Source organism: Columba livia, chromosome 7, assembly GCF_036013475.1.
Source record: "Columba livia isolate bColLiv1 breed racing homer chromosome 7, bColLiv1.pat.W.v2, whole genome shotgun sequence".
Lineage (NCBI taxonomy): Eukaryota > Metazoa > Chordata > Aves > Columbiformes > Columbidae > Columba > Columba livia.
In genome coordinates this window covers 15,455,302-15,474,440 of record NC_088608.1, presented here as the reverse complement: position 1 = coordinate 15,474,440, position 19,139 = coordinate 15,455,302, and the positions used below count along the sequence as shown (strand labels likewise).

The window sequence follows — 19,139 nt, the reverse complement described above, 5'->3', positions numbered from 1 at the left end:
ACGTGGCGGCGCCGTTGTGCGAGCCGCGGGGTGTGTGTGGGGGGAAGATGGCGGCGCGCGGGTTGCTGGCGCCGGGGCTGTTCCGCGGGCGGGTGGCCATCGTCACCGGCGGTGGCACCGGCATCGGCAAGGCCATCGCCGCCGACTTGCTGGCGCTAGGTGGGCGGTGGATGTGGCTCCGCAGCAGGGTGGGGTGAGGGGAAGGCGGGGGATGGGGTCGGGGAGCTTCCGGACAGCGGGGCTGTGAGGGGTTTGTGGGTGGGACGTTGTGGCAGGAGTCGGTGAATAGCGATGGGGATGAGGTGGGCTTGATGTGGGGCTGTGTCGTTTGACCCGCTGGCACTTAAAAGATGCGGCACTTAATTTATAGTGGTCAAAGTGAAGTTATATTGAATCCAGACCCTTTCTCTTGTGTTCCCTCTTAAGTGGGTTTTCGTCTTGTTTAGGCGAAGGATTTATCTGGTTGTTGAGCTAAGTCTTGCAGAGCGGTAAGATTTTGAACTGTTGTCCACACAGCAAGCTTGGAGAAATGGTGCTTCTCTCTCAGTGCTTGTGACAGGACTGTCCTGAAGTTAAAGTATATCTTCAGTGTGCGCTCGGTGGGCTTTCTTTCAGTGTGGATTACAGAGAAATGGTAAAATCTGGAGTGAAAGGCAATCTTCAGGTCATCCACCTCGCACCACCTTTTCTGCAGGTTTCCACATAAGTGCTAGGGATCGTAGGCATCAGAATGCTTTTGGGTCATGTTTATTGTCATTATTGGGTGCCCCAGCACTATCATTGTGGCTCGCGGTGACACACTGCCTGTGGTTCACGCTGTCAAAACGTGCACCGCGCCATTCCGCTGCGTGGTAAAGAGCCTTCTTTGTTAACAGTGTGCTGGGAGACATCTCTGCGTCACCCCAGCTTTGCACTTGCTCTGTGGAACTGAAGGGAGGGCTGGTTCTGTCACCTTTGTATTACTGGAGAACTCAGCATTTTTTTTAAGGTGTCTTTACATGCACCCTTAAAGAGGTGCTTTTTAAGCATCATCACACTGTTGGTTGATGGTGTTACCCAGTTACCTTAAAATTGTACTTAATTTGATCTTCTCAAGCAAAATACAGATAACAAAAGTGTGTGTCCATAACATCCTAAATAGAAAACAAGGCTGCAAGTCTCTACAAAGCATATGTGAGAAAGTGAAGAAAGAGCTATGGCTTAAGTCTGAGTAACCTTCCTCACCTGGAGACTTAGTGGCTACTCCTGACAAGAAGATGACCAGTAACTCTTTCCATGTGTATCTTGTGCTTTAGGCTGTATTGTTTTTGAAGGGGGTACTGGCTGGACAGAGAATGCTTGAGGGAGCAGTGACAGATAATGCACGTTGTTGTTATAACCAGTCTCCTTTGATGCCTTCTTGGACAGATTTAAACCTTTCATCTGGAAACTTGTGACCTTTTCCCTCTGACCCTATCAGGAAGTGGTCTGGTCCTTCTTTGTGAAGAAAAATAAGTGAAGTAGTGTCAGCTTGTACAGTAGCTTTCAAGTGTTTTTCAGTAAGTTAGAATCTCCATCTCCCCCAGTTGGCATATTTAGCAAAAATACAGTCTCTTACTGGACCTTATTCTATCAATGTGGGTATTAATAAGCACCTCAGTTGATAAATATAATGGTGCTACTGTGATTTAGTATTTTGTGTTAATTGGTAATACTGTGTGCCATTTTATCTACTCTGTGTTAGTCAGGTGGTTGTGTAAGTGACTAGAGTTCTTAATTTAAAAATCAGGAGACCTCAGAGACTAATATCTACATGTGTTGTTATAAGATGGCCACTGATTAAAGGTGGAGCTCCCATTCCTGGGGATATGTAGTTGCAGCAATTTCTTCTGGAAGAATTCAGCTCCTCTGTTGTTTGTTTTGGTTTGGTTTTTTAAAATTTTATTTTTAGTTTTATGTATAGTTTCACAAGACAGTATGAGCCAAGTGAACAGCTTGCTGCTCTTTACTCTCACTAGTTATTTTGAGTTGATTCTGGTGTTTGTTTGATCACATGAGAGGCCAAATTCCACTCAGTAAAACATCAACAAAGAAAAAAAAAGCACCTGGCAAGCTGGTAAGTTTTTTTTTGGCTGGTTGAGAACGTTGAATTGGTTTATGTTAAAGCAGATGAGCACCAGAGCTGGTATGAGGAAGGGATGGCCTCTGCTGGGTGCTCAGATTATGGAAGGAGCGAACTGGGAGCAAGACCTCCTTGCCTGCATGGCAGTGGAAGCTAGTCATTTGTTTATCCATAATATGACATTGCATGCCTACTGGATTTGCATTAGGAATTTCTTTGGTGTGGTCTGTTTTAGTCTGTGTAGTAGCAATTGCTGAAGCTTTAAAGCTGTCCTCAGTCCACTGGTGTGACCGAAAAAGCTAGACTAGTCGTAGTGTCAGTGTTTGCCATTAAGTTGGCACCTGCCTTGTTTTTCTCTGTAGAACAAGTCCTTCTGCCTCTAGGTGCTGAAAAAAACCCAGAAAGTTTGAGCTGTTGCCTATTTTTTTCTTCTCCTTTCTGAGCGAGGGTTTTGCAGCGTGTGGCGGTGCCACAGAGAAGCCTCTGTTCCTGCTGTCTGTAGTCTGCAGATAAGAATTAATCTCATGAGGCTATCATCCTTTCCTTCAGCCTCTGTAGGGTTAAAAAGCAGAGGATTACATTTGCTCACCACTAATCAAAATTACAGCCAGACATATGGTAAGATTATTTTTGTGGTTTTAGGAGCAAGCATTTTTTTTGTAATCAAGACCTGCTGAAACATCTTTAAATCACATAATTGATAAATGGGGCAGCTGTGAGCAAAGGCAGCAAAAGTGATGTCTGAAAGCTACTTTGCTGACTCTGCAGCTCACAGGCTATCTTCCCTTCTGCAGGAAGGAGAGGGAACCTCGTGGACATTTTTTTAATTGCTTTTTTCTTGGCACAGTGGGATCTTGTTGCTAAGAAGCACCTGACATCAGTCATTTCTTTCTCTTGCAAGAACTTCAACGCTGTATCTTCTAGTCAGTGACTAATAAATGAACATCCTACAAGATATCTCTATGATGTTATTAAAAACCTAGCGTAACTGTAATTTTAACCATGTTAGCGGAAGGATGTTTCATTTTGTCTCTACAGGTTGCAGTGTTGTTATTGCCTCTCGTAAATTTGACCGATTAAAAGCTGCTGCAGAAGAACTGAATGCTACATTTTCTTCCATGAGTCCTGCCAAAGTGACTCCTGTACAGTGCAATATCCGCAAAGAAGATGAGGTAAAGACTAGTGATCTTGTTCTGGGGCTTAATGTGTCAAAAGCATATTGTGTACATAAATTCACAGATCTCCAGAGGTCTTTCCTGGCCCTCTCAGAAGTGGCTTAGATCTAGATAAAGATGTGCTTTCCAAGAGAAGACCATTTGTTAGCCACCCAAGCAAGAAAACATTTGGAATTGCAAATATTTTTCTGACCATGCATATGTATTTCAGATATTTCTGGGAGAAGCAGGTCTCTGAAACTGGCATATAGTACAGCTGAGCCGGAGCCCATTTAGCGTGGTTCTGTGTCACATTTCTGTGACTGCAGTAAGGGGGCGTTAATGTGTGAAGATGGAGACCTCAGAATAGTTCTTTCAGACAGGGAGTCGTAGAATGGAATCTCATCGCTTGTGGCTTGACACAATTGCCCTGCATTGTCAGTTTTGCTTGTATCAAAGCAAAAAAAAAAAAACCCACAGATATTTTTAGCCATGTTTCAGATTTTGTTTACAATTACAATTTGGTTACAATTACTCAGTTACTATCTCAGTTAAGCTTTTTCTTTTGTCTTCATATTACAACAAATGGAAGGTCAAGAGCAAAAGTACTTAATCCAGGTTCTTCAGAAATCTTCATTCACCTCCTATTTTTTTTAAATCCGTTTAATTAAACATTTACAAGTCCAGCATCAGGTTGGACTTTGAACCTATTGCAGACAGCTGGAAAGTATTCCAGTAACCACTGATTGCTACGTTTTTTTTAACTTTTCAAATTCTGTGTTAAATTCTAGCATAACCTGAAGGAATATTATCAACCTTCAGTAGCTATGTAGATTCTGGAAATATCCTAATATACAACCATAAAGCAAGTAAAAAATAAAATTCTTCCCTTATGGAACAGCTTGTGCCATAAAATATTTATAGTAATATACTTAGACTTTCTCTCCTGAAGGAGATGAACCCTGGGGCTGTGCAGTATGTCACTTCACCTACCAGTGAATTTTAGGTTTGTATATACTATCATCAGCAGTGCAACATAATAGGTTATGACAGATGTCAGAGGGCAATTTACAAGATTAAAGCTACAGGAAAGAAAAGAGGTAGAGAGAGAGAGGCTTAAGCCTTCTTTCACATCACTGTTCTTGCAGAAAATACTCTGCATGCTTAATAACCTTTTGCAGGTGAATCTTATTTCTGCATCAGTTTAAAAATGATTTAGGGGGAACTACAGTGTTCTGTGGGATGGTAGAAAGCTTGGATGGTGAAATGAGGTAATCTCCACTAAAAAAACTTACCATTCATTCTTTTCCTGTTTATTAAACGTGGCTAAATACGTGTTGGACAAAACAGTCTTAGATGGCTTTGGAATCTTTCCTGAAGTTGCTTTTAAAGCCATCTTTATGGAGCTGTGTGAAGTGTTCAGGCGTTATTCTGTGTTACTGGTAGCCATGCTGATATATGGAGAAACTTCTGTATTTAGTATTACCCTGCAGTATCATCATAGAATTGTCTTGTTTCCAAATTTAGTTTTAATACAGATACACCAGAACTTCCTTAGAACTTTTCATACAATATTGGAGAAGCCTCTATCAGGCACCTTCCGACAGTGGAAGTTCTCATAAACCATTGTCATTTCACAGCTCTATCTACTGAAGAGAGAGTGCAGAGGAATAAGGTTGATTAAACTCTAGTCTTGAATGTTTCACTCATTGACCCAGTCTCCTAGTTTGACTCACTTCAGTTCTCCAGCTGCTCTTGCTTCTTTCTGCTGAAGTCCTATTCAGAAAAAAAAACACTATGAAAATTTTGTAAGTCTTTTGTGGAAGTTTTGAATAAGGAATGCAATTTCTGTTGCATGTTAACATAAGAACTTAAGTGTACCCACTAAAAAATGTTTATCCATTCCAGATGTCCATCTCCAAGAATAGATATTTTTACTGGGTAGAGAGACCCTGTGATTTTTGGTTTTTAGCTCTTGTTTTTCTGGCTCTTTCCTCCTCTGTTAGTTCTTTAATGCTGAGATTCTCAAAGATTGCTAAATTCTGTCCAAATTTTACTTAATTTCTGAAATTACTAGTGGACTAGAAATGTGTCCAATAGTAATTTTCAGCTTTTAAATTTGTGTTGAGCATAGTACTTCCTTACACTTAGGTGTTTAGTGTTTGTAAGTTGAAGCTAAACTCTAACAATCGGTAACATATACTGCTAAAAACTGTTGGAACTTAGAACTGAGGGATGTGGCAGATTTTCCACAACCCACTGCTCACAATTCTTATTTATTGTATTTTCTAAGAGCAGCAATGGTGAATAGTTTATTTTAGTTTGCATTTGATTGTCTTGCAGAGACTAGAGGAAAAGTACCTTTGGGCTTCTACTTCTAGTGAAAGAACATTGTATATCCACTTTCAAAACCTACTCCATTCTTAACCTTAAATTTAGTGGCTGGGACTTTGAGTCTTAGTAGCATGGATTAGTAGAAGATGTAGTGAGGAATTTTTCTAGCCTTGGGGCTAAATCTTGAGTAGAGGCAACACAGCAATCTAACTCACTTCAGTATTTTTACAAATACAGGACTAGCTTCTTGTCTACAGTGGAATTTGAGGTGAGAAGGCATTTAAACTTTTGGTTTCCCTCCTGAAAGAAACAAGACTTGTACAGCTGTGTTGGCTCTGTAGGTACTCGTTAAGAGCTTTACAACTCATTGTCTAGTTTCAGCTTAGCGTGACCGAAGAGAAGGTACCTCAGAAATTCACAGAAGCGTGTTGTTGGGTAGAGAGCACAGCCTCTACAAGTATTCCCTGTGAGTCATTACATCCTCTTTCTCAGCTCTTATACCAGTTACGATAGAATGTGTGAAGAAGAAATACCTTATGAATGTTTCAACAAGGGAAAAAACTTGTGAGTTCAAGCTTCCTTAGATGTCAGAACTGATCCATCACTAGCGTTGAAGCCCAGAAAGCTTCTCGAAGAACTACATAATTGATTCGTTATATTCTTCTCTTTGACACTGACACCTTTCTAAAAGTAAATTTTTCTCTTAAAGGAAGCCACTGTGATCACCGGTAGCAATGAGCCATCTGTAGCATATGGGTTTTTTTTTTTTCAACCCTCCATTGCCATCAGTGGTTCTGCATTTCTCTAAAGGCCCCTGTGAACTTTGTCATGGTTTTAATTTTATAATCAGGCAAACTGGAGGGAGGAACTTTGAATAGAGATCTAAGAATGATGGAAGTGCTTTCAAAATTACCAAATGATTTTTTTTGCCTCCTGTTGCAAGTCTTAAAGTAACTGGCCTGCTTTGAAGGTGACACAGCTCATTCCTCTTGTGTGCCCTACTTTGGATCTGTGAAATTCAAGCATTAGAAGATTCATCCCTCGTCATATAGTGCAATATATCTGTTAAACTCTTTCTGGCCTCAGAAGAGTCAAAGAAGGTGCAGTGAATTAATTGCTGCAGAGCCTGATGCGATATATCATGGGAACAGCTTAATGAATTCACATTTTTAAGTCTCTTAAGCTTCATCCTCAGAAACCTTCTTGCTTTCTAGCAAAGCTTACTTTTTTGTTTAATGTGCAAGACGCAATCTTTCTTGACGGAGAATTTTCAGCCATTGCATAACCTGTCAGTTTGCTGCTGCTGCTGCTGTTGGCTAGTTTTCCATTGAATGTTTTGTAAAGGATAACAAACCCATTCAGTTATTTAAAATGGATGAGTAGAGGGTTCTGGAATTCCAGTAAGAGCACCTAAGGTTTCTATGTTTTGTGTTCATGGAACCTTATCCTGAAGCAGTGGTTGTGCACCTGTCCCTTATCCTGTGATCTGGAGTGTATGTAGTGATCAGTATAGATTCTTTTTGATTATGAAGCTGAAGTGATTTTAATTATTTGGATGTTTTCTAGGACTGCTCACATAATGTGTTGAATATAACAAAAGCAGATCACTTTGCTCTTGCTGAGATGCAGGACAGACAGCTGTGTGTGTATCTTTCCAAACCAAGCTCTTTTTTTGGAAGTTCAAGGATGTAATTGACTAATTCCAGTGCCTCAATGTAATGGTGGCTAGAGTGGAGGAGAAAGACCCCATCCTTTTTCCCTTGTGAAAAGAGCTTTCTGTTGGTCTTCGTAGGTGTTGGGAAGGAGAAGCACATGTTTGTGGTCTTAAATGTTGAGCTACAGCGTTATCTATTGACAGGGAAAGAAACAGATGAGGAACTTGTAAAGCCTTTGTGCTTTATGTGCTGGACAAACATTTCTTTACCTGCCATCTAGTTAAGTAGAAGACATATCTAGGTAAGTGGAAGATAAAACCTTGCACGTTTACTAGGCCACTGCTTTTCTTGCAACCAGCAATTCAGAATTCTGTGCAGTGTCCCCTTTCCATACTAGAGTTCCAGCAACAATAACTGCTGCTGGACCAGACCTCAAAGCTAAAACCTATCACTTGGACATCAGACAAACAGGGCTTCTCAAGGTGGACTCAATACAGTACTATGTAGCACTTGCCTTATGTCTGAGTTCACTAGTAACTTTTCTTTTCAATAAACCTTATAGCTTAGCATAGTCTCAATTGGTTTATAAATACTTAATACCTGTCTCTGTGAAGCCTATAGAAGAAGAGTGTGGCTTGGTGGGAAGCTGTGGATAAGAGATTCCTGTTGTCTTACTTTAAAATAACACAGCAATAACAAGAAGTAAAAATACCTGTTATCACTGTGCAAGAATGCCTACTAGTTCTAGTCCTCAAATAGCAGATCTCTAATATGCTGCAGTGGGTAGTTTGCCTGCTGAGTTTTACTCAAGTTCAAGGTGACCTGTGAATGCATGTGAAGAGTTCTCCCTTTTCTCTGTGTCAGCGAGTACTGTCACCTCAGTTATCTGTGAAAGTGTACTACTGTATAATACCTTTGAGTTGCAGTCACACATAAAAAGTCCTTATTGAAGACCTGTGTCTTCTGGTTATGTCTGAAGGGCCTGAGTTTGTTCTTTTCAGTCTTTTTCAGAAAACTGTCCTAAACTGCCCGATATAGTTTCTGCAGTTTTGCTTTACTTCCAGAGAGCGTCTTTAGTAGTTTTTTTTAATGAAGTTCTTTCTTGTGAATTGTGAATATTTAGGAAGAGAAAGGAATGTTCTTTAGTTTTCACTGCAATTTAAATGTGTTCTACCGCTCCCTCGTTCTCACTCTGCTGGTGACTGCTGTCACCGTGTTTACTGTAATTGGGAGAAGCACGGCAATGATGCTTTCTCTGCAACACAGAAGACGTTGTGAAGATTGCTGCAGTTGGAGCCATCTCAGCTGTCACTGGAGAGCCTGCCAGCCTTTGCTGGCTTTCGGAAAGCAGAACTGATATGTGTTTGTTTTTGGTTTTATTTTTGTTTTTTTATTACCCTGAGAACATGGTGTGACAAGTAGAAACAACAACAGAGTTTCTTAAGATAAAATGTGTGAACCATTTTGAATTGATGTCATCGCAGTTTTTGTCCACCTGCTGAAAACTTGCTTGTAATGTCTCTTCTCAGTGAATTTTTCTTCTATTAATTTATCTCTGTTTTTTTTTTCCTCTTTTCTATGTTTTGTTTTGTTTTTCCTGAGCCTGAATAGCCTTAGTCTGTTCAAATATTCCTTGTACTGAAACCATATCCCTTCCATAAATGAGCCCATACTTCAGTGACTTATGGGGACCAATATTCAAAGCAAGATTCTCAGACTGACAGGGAGTAGAGTTTGATATTGCTGAGCAACGCATAACTTTTTCTGCCTAATGAGACATAACTTACTCTTCTCTGGTTGTGAGCAAACTTAGAAGTCTTTATGGCAAGGTGGTTCTCATAAGTCCTGGGTTTGGGACTGCTGTCACAGATGTTTTGGTTTTTTGGTGTTTTTTTTTTTTTTCTCAGATCCCACAAGCTGCAATGATTGATGTGAGGAATACAATGTCATTCGGAACTTAAATATGGTGATTTGTCTATGAAAATTGTTTTCGTAAGGCATCTTTTTCTCAGCAGGCATTAGTTTTTCAATCAGGCTTCAGTCACCATATGCCTATTTAGGTTTTTTTATTCAGCAGGGTGCATCCTTGCTGAAGAAGCACTGGAACAGGCTGCCCAGAGAGGTTGTGGAGCCTCCTTCTCTGGAGACATTCAAAACCCACCTGGACACATTCCTGTGCAATCTGCTATGGGTGAACCTGCTTTAGCAGGTGGGTTGGACTAGATGATCTCCAGAGGTCCTTTCCAACCCTAACCATTCTGTGATTCTGTGATCCCTACAGGATCCATGCTATTCTGTTAAACCATCCTGAACTGTTAGCAGCAAAAGCTGTAAGGCAGCTGTTTATGAGACTGAGGTGGTGACACTCTTGGTGAGATACATGTCATGTACTGCTTGTTCTTTTATTTCTGATGTTTTCTACTGATAGCTCAATACAGAGGAAGGTTGATAGATATCCTTCCTCTAGTCAAATCTGTTTTAGCAGCAGCATTGCTCCTGCTGTTTGTTTTTTGTGGGTTTTTTGGTCTGTTTTTTCTTTGACCACAGATACTAGATTAACTTTTCACATATGCTTGAGTAGGAATACCTGATACATGGTATCTAGTTATGATAGGTAATGTACGCGGGAAGGTCATGTTGCCCCACTTCTCCTGTTTCTTAAGATAAAAGTTAAATTATTAAGTGGTTGCTATAGAGTTCTTATTGCTGTCTTGTAATAGGAAAAATATGATACATCAGCTTTGGTATCTGTAAAATCTTTGAACGCTTTGGAATACATTCCCTTCCAGAAGTTTTCTCACGTTTAGTGTGAGTGTGTGGCAAAGCTGCTGTACTTCCAAAACAAGACAATGCAAAAGGCTTTGCTTACAACCTGTAGCTCAGATTAGGTCAGTGTTAGAGCTAGGTTTAGATTCTCAAAATCTGTTTCCTTCCGTATGAACTTAAGCTACTCCTATTCTGCACTGACTGGTCTTTGAGTGAGTGAATAAAATGTTTATTGCTATTTGCTGTTAATACCTTCTCAGAGTACCCAAAGTTAAACAGTGCCAGACAGTGCTCTTAATCATAAGTATTCATCCTGCTTATAGACAGAAGGTATCTGCTTTACCAAATATTCACCTTTCTTTTGCTGAAGAAGGCAACTTGTAGTATTTCCAGCACTTGGTAGGAGTTCATGTTTTATAGGGTAATAAACTGACCTGCTTGGTCTGCATAAGAAGATGGGCTGTTGCCAGCTCATATGTCAGACCTTCAGTGACCGTACACAACTTCACAAGATGACTTATGTTTTCTATTTAAAATGCTAAGGTATATGGGTCAGATTAAAAAAACAGTAGCTACCTTATATGGAACTGTTCCAGTATCTGATGTGAAGACGCCCACCCTTGTGAAAAATGTTAGGAGATTCTTAGTAGGTCTTAAGTAGAAGGTTTTGTGTGTGCTTGTCTCTGCAAACCTTCAGCAGCATAGATAGTCTTCTTTCAGTGCTGATATTTTGTGTGGCACCTGCATTATACCAGGAAGATTTCGTAAGTAAACATGGACTCAGCCCAATCCTTCTTGGCTGACTAAGCCTGTCATACCGATCTTCCAGCCCCTCTGAAGGCTGGTGCCTCCTCTTTATGTGTGAAGATGATATGAGAGAGAAAATACTGTCTGAGAATGAAATTTGGTATATAGCTTAATCAGCATACCCCACCAACAAATATTGTTTCAGGTAGAAGCTTTGGTGAAGTTTACACTGAGTCTGCATGGGAAGATTGACTTCTTGGTGAATAATGGAGGGGGCCAATTTACAAGTCCTTCTGAAGCCATCCGTGCAAAAGGCTGGAATGCTGTGATAGACACAAATCTGACAGGCACTTTCTACTGCTGCAAAGCAGGTAAGGACTGAACGTTAAGCTTTTTTTTGTTTGTTTTGGGTTTTTTTATAGTGATACCAAAATACAAGACATGTAAAGTTTCCCTACTTTCTTTTTTCACACACTTCTCTGACAGTGGATATTTATTTTAATGAATCTCACCCAAAGCTTTACATTAAACTTTACATTACAGTTGTTCATATATACAAACAAACATTTAGGCAATTACGATCTTCTGGTTAAGGCCAGGTTTGAGGAGTCAGTTAGTTTGGATATTCAAAGGACTACAGGAAAACCACTTAACTTCTGTAGCCTGTATTCCCTGTGTGTAACACAGGGAAAGACTTCTCTCTCATCAGGGATGTAAATTTAGAGTTAAATTTAAGTACAATGCATGATTCTCAGACAGCATTAGGAATGTGGAAATGAAAATAATTTATGTGGAAGCATGAGATCTTGATTTCCACCAAAAGGCTTCTTGACAAACATTGAGCCTTACCCAGACCACACCTGTTTTCTCACCACTGTAGTGGTGAGGCTGTGATACAAAGAGCAGATTGTTTGTCTAGATCTGTGTAGTGTAATTGAAGTTAAAACTCCAGAATTGGCTCCCATTTGGCAAGTTCATTTGTATGCGTTTCTCCTGATATTTATAGAATATCTTCCTCCTTCATACAGTGTACAATGCCTGGATGCAGGACCATGGAGGAGTGATTGTCAACATTACTGCTGCTGTGAGAAATGGGCTTCCTGGAATGTCGTAATATATATTTTATTTCCTTTTTACATTTTCCTTTATTTTTCCCCTGGAAGTACTAATTGCTCCTAAATACTTTATATTGATATATAAATCCAGCATACAGTATAGAAATACAGTAGTTAGGTTAAGGCAGAGCAAGAGTATCCTTTGGCTGTATGTGTGGGGGCATCTTTTATTACTTCAGTAGAGACTACAGGAGTAAATAACATCTCTGGTCTCTGTCAACTTGTTTGTAAGAAACTATGAAGCAAGACTTGCCAGCGAAGCTTCCACTGGAAATGCTGTGATAGTGGGACTAGGTGCACTGAAATGTAGCATTTGCTTGTTTTCTCTCCACGTTTCTACAGGGTTTGCAAACACTTGGAACCTGTTGTTTTCCTCTTCTGCTGTCAGTTTACAGGTCTTGAGGGTGTAGTAATGAGTTATGGGAGTTGGACTGCTAGCAGGGGAGTAGGAGGAACATTTCTAGTATGTTACCAGGTTTTGCTTTATCCTTTGTGTCACATAATGCCTGCCTTTCCCATTTTCCTTTTTACCCTCACTTTGTAGCCATCTGTCTCAGAGAAGTTTCTTTGACACAGAGAATCAGTTCTATTTGCTCTTTTCCTTTCTTGACTGGGAAGAAGGCTCATGGGTACAAACATATTACCACATTTGTAGTTCTTTTATAGTGACACAAATGATCACAACTGTCTGCATGTAAATGCAGCATCCTCTCCATATTCATATGTGTATTATATTTGTTCAAATTTTTTTACCCTCAAAACAGAGGTGAGCAGGAGTCTTCTGATTTGAAACTTTTCCACCAAAAAAATTCCAATGTGTTGAAAGAGAAATAATGTTCAGAGAATGAATTGTTTCAGTTATTTATTTTAAAAGGAAATTTTGAAGTTATCAAAATGCTGCATTTTGACAGTTTCTTAATTGAAAAAAAATGAATTTCTTCTTTGAAACTACTTTTTTTAACTTTGAAAGTGAATTTCTGTTGAAGAAAACATGAAAATATAATTTGAGTAAATGTTACCTTACCTGTCTTTGTCCTGATTCAGGGTTGAAAGTTTTCAAAATTTCAAATTTTCAACCAACAGCAGGATATTTTCTCACTAGCTTGTGCTTGGCAGTACAAAATAAATTTAGAGATCCACAGGGTGGTGCTGGAACTACAGTTACTTGCTTTTCTCCACTCTGCTTACATTGTGGTGGTAAATAGGCTGAAGCTATATTTGACAGTTGAACCAAGAGATAGAAAACCTAGTTCCTAGTAACAGTGGAAAAAAGTTTCCAAAAAAACTGTTGTGTGTGGATGTAGGTGGATAGACAGAACTACTTTAAAATTAGATTCGTGCCGAATTGATACCTGTTTTGGAAAGAGACTATTGAAAAAGACTTGCCTTTACAAGTCCAGCCACTGCTCATGCCAGAAATCACTGGATATAGTTTTTGTAAGTATTAATTTTAAGCACAAAGCTAGTCAGGTTTGTGTGTTCATACTGTGTTTGGAGATGATTTATTTCTGGCCTAAACATAAGTCAGGCTTAAGAAGCAGAAGTCTGGTGTAAAACCTGAATGAGTCAGGTTTTCTTATGCCTTTCTTAAGTTTTTCTTACTCCTTTTCTGGTATTGGAGAAGCTATGTTATCTGTCTCCTCTCTTTTGCTAGGCTAAAGGAACTAAACTCTATTACTCTTTGAGTCCCACTGTCTGCTATTCATTACTGCAGTAATTTGGTCTGCATTTGTTCAAGCTGGTATTCATTTCAGACTAGTTTCCTACAGCAGCAAGGTGTGTGAGATCACTCTGGCTATGGTCATCTCTATCTCCATCTGCCTATAATAATTTCTGAACAGTGGCTGGTTTGAATCATGTTTGTCAGAAGATCTAAACCATTTTCCAGACCACCATCCTTTCAAGTGTTGCTTTACCTGTGCAGCCTATGTTTCATAGTGTTACACAGTTTGAACTTTGTCTCCTGTTGTTTTTCATTTTATAAGCCACTTCTGTAGTGGAATGTAGCTGACCTCACGTCACATTGGGGAACAAATGATAACTACTGCCAGAAATGACAGGAAATTGTAGCATAACTTGTTTAAACTGTGAATCTATGGTCAAACTTACAAACTGGAAAATCTCTATCTCAGGTGGTTGGTCCAACCATAGAAAGCAACTCTGACTACCCTAGTGAGGCTGTGGTAGGATTAATATTGGGCACTGTCAGCTGAGGGAACAGATACTTCTTTTGTTTTATTTTCTCAATAGGCACACAGGAGCTGCAAGAGCTGCTGTGGATAACCTAACCAAGACTTTAGCTTTAGAGTGGGCCCACAGTGGAGTAAGAATCAACAGCGTTGCTCCTGTAAGTAATGGCAAACAATCTGATTAAACTTAGCCATCATATGTGCTCATGGTTAGAATTCTCAGACCGAAACTTTCAGATTTTAACATCTATAGCCTGTAATTGTTTGTGCATTATTTATGTATATATTTATAATTCCCTCGTCTACATTCTTCAGGTCATTTGAAATTATTTTGTACTGTTAGGATGACAAGCCAGAGATGTGGGATAAAGTTGCTTCAGCTTTCTGCTTTGTCTTATTTTCTAGTATAATGAAATGAGATAATACCTTGGAGGAGATGGTAACTTGCCTTACAAACCCTTGACATAAAACTACTGAATGCTTTGTGTCTCAGTAATCATTACGTGATTTCTGAGTTCACACAACTTTTTTATTTGAGGTTCAGGTATGCTGATGGTTTCCATCTGTGTCCACAGAGTTATTTTGAAAATCTCTGTGTCATATACTGTCTTTTACTTTGTCTTCTATGTGTTAAGTTAGATTAGTTTTAGGCAGAAAAAGACTGTATTTGGAGCAGAACTTCTCTCAAAGAAACTGAATGTAAAAATGTGTGTTCTGATTTTTTTCTTATAAAATATATGCAGACAGGAAACCACTATGCAGGTCAGCTAAAATATGCCCGCCACATTTCTGAGGAAGTAGGTAGTGTGTGGCAGTTGTTTTAAATAACTGTATGGAAAGACCTGCTGTATTTTCTAGTGCATGGTGCTGCAGATACAGAGGTTATATAGAAGCCCTCCTATTGACATTAGAGATTGTACAAGAAAGTATCGAGAACTTGTTCTTGGGCCTTGATGATTTTCTTCTGTAAGGTAATATGAAATGCTTACAATTTCAAAATGGTCTTTTGAGTTTCTTCTTTATACTCTCCACTTGATAGTTATTGAAGTGACAGTGGAGAATTGGAATAATCTGAATTATTGTGCTTGAACAGAGATGTGGCTAGCGGCCAAATTACCTTCTTGTATAAATGATGCTATTCCATTAAATATAAAAACTTGCATTCAAGTGCCATTTAGATAGTTTAATCCCATAGAGAATCCCAGTAATTACAACTTCATAATTTTACAATGAACACAGTTTAAACATATACAAGGTAACTGAATTTCCACTATGCTGTTTTAAAATAGGGAATAGCATTTTCAGAAACTGCTGTTGCAAACTATGGAGAACAAGGTACAATGATGTGGTTAAGGAGCATACCAAAAGTTCCTGCCAAGAGATTAGCGGTTCCTGAGGAGGTAATGTATTTCAGAACATTTGTGATACTTCTCTTTCTCTATTTTGAAGCTACTTCATTATATTGAGAACAACAACAAAAAAGAAAGACTTAATTTTGCCCTGTGATTGAATATTAAAAAAGAAAAAAGCTTGTAGTAACGTATAGTAGTGCCAAGTGGGAGACTTAACCAGTAGTCACTGTGACACTAAAAATTTAACTTAGATGCCTCTTACAGCTGAAGTGCTACATAGTAGACATTAGTTCTGATCAGGTTGACTTCCAGCAGGGTGGACTAAAAGAATTAATATTAATGTGAAAAAAAAAGTGTTTCTTAAAATTGCTTAGCTCTTTTCCACCAAGAATGTGCATCTTTGATAAACTGGTCAACTTTTCTGTTTGATTTTCAGCATCTGATGCTGATCTTTGAGAACTTACTGTTTTTTATCTGTTACATGTTTGATGTTTGTGGCTGGAAAGATGACTTTAAGACTGTTATGGTTTTCATTACTGAGTAGAAAGTGTTGCTATGTCTTGCCTGTAAAAGTTTTTACAAATGTCTTTGACATGAACAATTCCCAGCAGCTTAAGAGAGATTAAAATTGTCTTTCTTTTGTTAGATCTCTCCTGCAGTGTGTTTCCTACTGTCTCCAGCTGCTTCTTACATAACTGGGATAACCATGGTTGTGGATGGTGGCAAAAGTTTGTATAGCTGTCTCCTAGAAATACCTGGTAAGAAATGGGCTCCAAAATAATGTCCTGTCAGTGGCTGAAGGTGGGCAATGGGAGGACACAAAAGTAAACTGCTTAGTTTCTCAATCACCTAAGTATGTTACTTTATTTGCTTTCCTCAGATCACGACAGATGGCCCCCACCACCAGAAGGAAAAAATTCTGAAATGCTTAAACAGCTGCTTTCTGACGAGTTCAAGGCAAAGCTGTAAAAGAATGAGATTTCATCTTATTTTCATTTGCACACTTGCTGATAATCTTGCCTTGTGATTTGGGTTTACTATTCTCAGTAATATAATTTTTTTTGCTCAAACATAACTACATTGAGTGTCTGGATTTTTGTTGGTTTATGTTTAAAACTTGAAGGGCTGTACATATATTATCTCTGAAAACACTTGCTGCCCTGAAAACATCCAGTCTCTTCGGAAGGGAAGATGTAAAAGACAAATTCTCCATCTGCACAAGCATTGACTAATGAATAATCTCAGTCAGAAGTGAATTTTAAAAAGACTTATTTTGAAGTGAAGGGGGTAGAGAGGGAATGTTTCAGAATCCATCTGTTCTGTATGAATTTTGAGATAAGGTAATTTAGATTTCTGTTACTATTAGTTGCATCAGTAAGATTTTAGGTAATTTTACACTAAATAAAACTCCTGAATAATCAAACTTCATCAGCTGTTAACTCTGCTTGGCCACACACTGAGTGTTCAACATTTATTTTAAAGACTAAGTAAAGTAGGTATTTCTCTGAAAATAATTAAAAATAAGGCAGAATATTGTTATTGATGTTTCAAACTAATATGGCATATCACATTAGTTTGTTGTGAATGTTGTGAATTGTTTGCAGATATAACAGCGTAATAGATTTAAGCTGATTGTAACTGAAATTTTATAATAGAATAATCAGATAATAAGCTTTAACATACAGAGATGGAAAACTGTATAGATTCAGCAATTTAACATACAAAATCTTGAAGGAAAAGCTGTGGTGTATATTGCAGTGCTTTCTGCAGCATGCTGTACTGTCAAAAGAAAACATGGAATCCTTAGTTTACCGGTTAAAACACTTTCTATCCATAACATGTTGTCTTACAATGGTAACACAATTTTGTTCACCAGTGTCTCTAAAATAGGTGTGATTCTTGTGATCAATGCAGAGATTCCATTTAAGAAACAGAAATCTTGCAATGTATCCCTTTGAGAGTCTATATTTGTCACTACTCAGTTTTTAAATTGACTATAAGGAAATATTCCCATGTCTGATAACTTTAATCAACATGTAAAAAATAAGTGATTTGTTCTAACAACTGGAATTTGTGGAATCAAGTTGCTGCTATAGAAGCAACCGTTTTAGTACTTCATTTAGTACTTGATTGTAAGAGTCTTTGCCAGTTTGTTCTCTGCAAAGATGTTTGACTTTTGTGTCTTTCATTAAAATATAGGAATTTACATAGATACATGAAAATAGTTTTTTCTTGGAAATCTGAATGCCAGTTTTGTGGGGGAAAAGGGATCTGAGCCAAAGCGCGTTCTCCTCCTGATATATCCTTTTTTCCGTAGAAACTGGGTGGTCATTTATGTCTTTGTGAGAAATTGGTACAGAGGTAAAAATCAGCTTTTTTCAAACCTGTTGTGCAAGATATATATTGATTATTGCAAATATTAGTTCAGGGTACACAGCAAGAGAATTCCTGGAAGAAAATGCACCTGTTAGGTGACTAACTCTAGAAGCCTAGCCCATTGCATTTAAGTGAAATTACTTAGTTTGTTAAGAGGTTATTTCTACATTCTTAACATCTTTCTGTGGGAGAAAGTTAAACATGAACAGGCTTGAGACTTGTGGAATTTACTTTATTTTCATGTTTGACTGTGAGCTTCTATGAAATGTATGGACTGTAGATTTGATGCGAAATGGAAGTAATTTGATAAAACTAAGTTACTTTTGTGATATCCCTGAGCTGTTCTCTACAGCATAAACTTGGTAATAATTATTTTGTACTGTTGCTATTTTATAATGTTACTATTTCCTCTTTGCTGGAGTCTGAATATTCATAAAGAGGGGAAGTTTATGCATAATGATGGTGAAATGTCTCACTCATCTCATTGAAATGGAACATTAGAAAGGTGAGCATTCTCCTGTGTGGGAGATGTGTTCAGTCTGCTATTAATAAACGCCTCCACAAGTCAGAATTATAACAAACCTTTCCACTTACAGAGAATACAAGGAACTTTTATTTGACCTTGTGTTCTTCAACTTCCAGCAAAGCAATGAATGTATTAAGGAGACCTAAGCCAGTTCTTCAGAAGAGGCGTTTTTCCCTGGCAGAAAGTTGAAACAGCCAGCATATGTGGAACCATAATGTGCTGCAGCTTAGTGCAGTGGGGGAGTATGCTCAGAATACTCTAGTGGTAAGTATGGTGTAAGAATACAGAAAATACATCCTCAAAAAGAGAAGGAAAAACATCAGTGTCTTCTGTTTTGTGTAGGGTTGGTTTGTTTATTTGTTTTCCCATTAATCATACTAATGTTCCCCATGTGTTGAGGCTTACTGTGCCCAATACTAAAATGTTTATCACATTATGTTAGATATTAGGATAGTAAATCCTTTACTGCAATAGTGCAATAGTTTTGCAATGATCACAGCCTCTCTTTATTTTTCTTTTTTTTTTTTTTCTCCTTCTTTTTATTTTTTTCCCTTCTTGCACTAGGGAGAACGTGAGGTTTAATACTCAGAACAGAGGGTTTATTTTGGTCTTTGCATCTTTGGTCCATTTTTATGCAGATTAAAATTACTGTTACAGCTCTGCAGCATTTTGCAGAAATGCAGTGTTATGTCATCTGGCAGCATGAATGTTTCTGTTTTCTGCTGTTAGTGTTGCAGATAGTATCAGCTGTAGCAAAGCTCTTCCTACGCTGTTTTAACAACTGCCCTCGATCAAAGGACATTGAGAGGTTAAAAAAAATGGGT

General features: G+C 38.5%; 1 protein-coding gene across 1 annotated transcript; it reads left to right on the top strand.

The window, feature by feature from the left end:
- Position 1: 1 nt before the first annotated feature.
- PECR (peroxisomal trans-2-enoyl-CoA reductase) lies at positions 2–17,625 on the top strand. Its single transcript, XM_065070672.1, has 8 exons — positions 2–159; positions 3,140–3,273; positions 10,963–11,128; positions 11,786–11,867; positions 14,123–14,219; positions 15,351–15,461; positions 16,060–16,171; positions 16,294–17,625. The coding sequence occupies exons 1-8, from the start codon at positions 48–50 to the stop codon at positions 16,380–16,382; spliced, it is 903 nt and encodes a 300-aa protein (XP_064926744.1). The 5' UTR covers positions 2–47; the 3' UTR covers positions 16,383–17,625.
- Positions 17,626–19,139: the final 1,514 nt, after the last annotated feature.

Excerpts from the sequence above, each read along its gene's own strand:
- PECR (XM_065070672.1), top strand. The coding sequence starts at position 48 with ATGGCGGCGCGCGGGTTGCTGGCGCCGGGGCTGTTCCGCGGGCGGGTG. Across the intron at positions 11,868-14,122 it reads AATGGGCTTCCTGGAATGTC|GCACACAGGAGCTGCAAGAG; the intron begins GTAATATATATT and ends TTTTCTCAATAG. Across the intron at positions 16,172-16,293 it reads CTGTCTCCTAGAAATACCTG|ATCACGACAGATGGCCCCCA; the intron begins GTAAGAAATGGG and ends TGCTTTCCTCAG.